Below are 2067 nucleotides of genomic sequence, written 5' to 3' on the forward strand. Positions count from 1 at the left end.
CCCTTTAGACTGAGCCATGGATATTCCAAAGTGGCCACTTCCCTGTCATGACGGATATCCTGGGTTGAAACAAGTGCAGCTCAGTCAGCCGTGGAATAGATTGACCTGCGCCGTGTCGGCCTTTGCTGGGTAATCTCCAGCGCTCCTGTCAGATTTGCTCCTGTAAAAGTCCCTGCGACAGAGTGCGTATTACACACATATACTGCAAAAAAAATTAGTAGCCTATGTGGGATTATGTTTCATCTCAGCAGAAAGTATTTTTATATGAAGGACAGACATTGAGGGCTCGTGTAAAAAAATAGATCAGAGCAAATCCTCCGGTGTTGCAGAACCACAGAATGACGAAGAGGAATAAYGAGGTCAAAACTTCCCCGGTGGAGTTAGGTAACTGCTGCCAGGAATGGGCCGGGCCTCCAGCGGTGATGAGGCAACACGGGGTCCATGTGTGTATAAATACGGACACGTTTTGCATGCTCAACTATCAGTCGCCTAAAGAGCTGACAAGGATCGGATCATCTGAAGGAATCCAGTCGCCCAGACAATCGCTAACCATCACCGAAGCTGCAGAGGAAATTAAGGACATCGAGGTGCTCATCGGTGGCCKGATACCCATGAGAAAGAAGACTAATCAGCTCTAATCTTCAAAGGCTTCATTAACCAAACCCAGCTAAAATGAAGGCATTCAGCATTGCAGTTGCAGTGACACTCGTGCTCGCCTTTATTTGCATTCTGGAGAGCTCCGCCGTCCCATTCACGGGGGTAAGAATTCGACTTAAACTCACCTCGTTTCCTTATTAGCTGCAAGTGTTTTGTCGCGGGGAAAAGCTGCGGCTCCTAAATGTGCYTAATTTATTAACAGGTCCGAGAGCTGGAGGAGGCAGGGAGCAATGACACTCCAGTTGCTGCACATCAAGAGATGTCAATGGAATCGTGGATGGTATGTTCAATTGACTGAATGAATTAGGCCAATTAGTAGGAGCAAATTAAAATTTAAGTGGATGTGTTTTTCCCCTACTGAAGCAGCCCGTTGCTCTCTTGAACACACAAAAGAGAATGAAGTGCTGCTGATGACACCTTACTCAAACCTTTCGTCTTCCCCACAGATGCCAAATCACATCAGGCAGAAGCGCCAGAGCCACCTGTCCTTATGCCGCTACTGCTGCAAATGCTGCAAGAACAAGGGCTGCGGGTTCTGCTGCAAGTTCTGAGGATTCCTGCAACAAGCGCACATGATTAATTTATTACTTTTTGTCTGGTCTCGCTTCAAGAAACGACCTTTTCTTCACCTCTTCCTTCATTTATACCAACGGTTTCAGGAGTACTGATTCAACATTCAAGGAGCTCTCTTTTACTCTTTTTTTTTTGTATTTATTTTGTATATTTCAACTTTTGAACCCTTTTTTTAATATACTGAGTGGGATGTACATTTTTTTAAGAAAACATGAGATGTCAATGTTTTTTTCCTCATTAGAAAATAAATATTTGATATGAATAAAAGCATTTTCATTTGACTCAACATATGTTGTGTTAAAGATAATTTGTGTCCCCCAAAATAATGACTATTCAGCAATGATTTCCAACTTTGTTCTTTGTACATAAAGAACATTTTGTTTAGATTGTGAGACATTTGATTTTCAAAATGCTACACCGTGACCTCACTAAACCCCGTGTGCTACTCTTTGTGTTTAATATTTCAAAACTTGGTGCTTCTGGGAGGCTGGTTTTATACCGAGTCATGTACCGACCTACCAACTATTAATCTCCTTACACTTTTTAGATTTACCTGGTGTTTTATYTCCCCCTTTCTTAATTATACACACCTTTTTGAGTCATTTATTATCCCTAACATCTTGTGAGAAATARGACCAGTTAGCGGTGTAATGATTCACACAAGCACCAATTCGACTTGATGATTAATTATAAGTTCATAATTACAATTATTTAAAATTTTCTTTAAACAAAATGAATTATAGTCATTTTATAACCAAATACATTTATTTTTTTAACATCAGCATTTTTGTCCTTATATCAAACTCTTTGTTGTCTTAGTAACTGAGTAAATAAAAA

At 40.5% G+C, this 2067-nt stretch overlaps 1 protein-coding gene across 1 annotated transcript; it reads left to right on the forward strand.

The window, feature by feature from the left end:
• The first annotated feature begins 392 nt into the window (after positions 1-392).
• Positions 393-1421, forward strand: hamp (hepcidin antimicrobial peptide). The gene is made up of 3 exons (XM_014025610.1): positions 393-759; positions 860-937; positions 1104-1421. The coding sequence occupies exons 1-3, from the start codon at positions 673-675 to the stop codon at positions 1206-1208; spliced, it is 270 nt and encodes an 89-aa protein (XP_013881064.1). The 5' UTR covers positions 393-672; the 3' UTR covers positions 1209-1421.
• The last annotated feature ends 646 nt before the right edge of the window (positions 1422-2067 follow it).

The sequence above is a fragment of the Austrofundulus limnaeus genome, unplaced genomic scaffold (genome assembly GCF_001266775.1).
Source record: "Austrofundulus limnaeus strain Quisiro unplaced genomic scaffold, Austrofundulus_limnaeus-1.0 Scaffold488, whole genome shotgun sequence".
NCBI classification, from domain to species: Eukaryota; Metazoa; Chordata; class Actinopteri; order Cyprinodontiformes; family Rivulidae; genus Austrofundulus; species Austrofundulus limnaeus.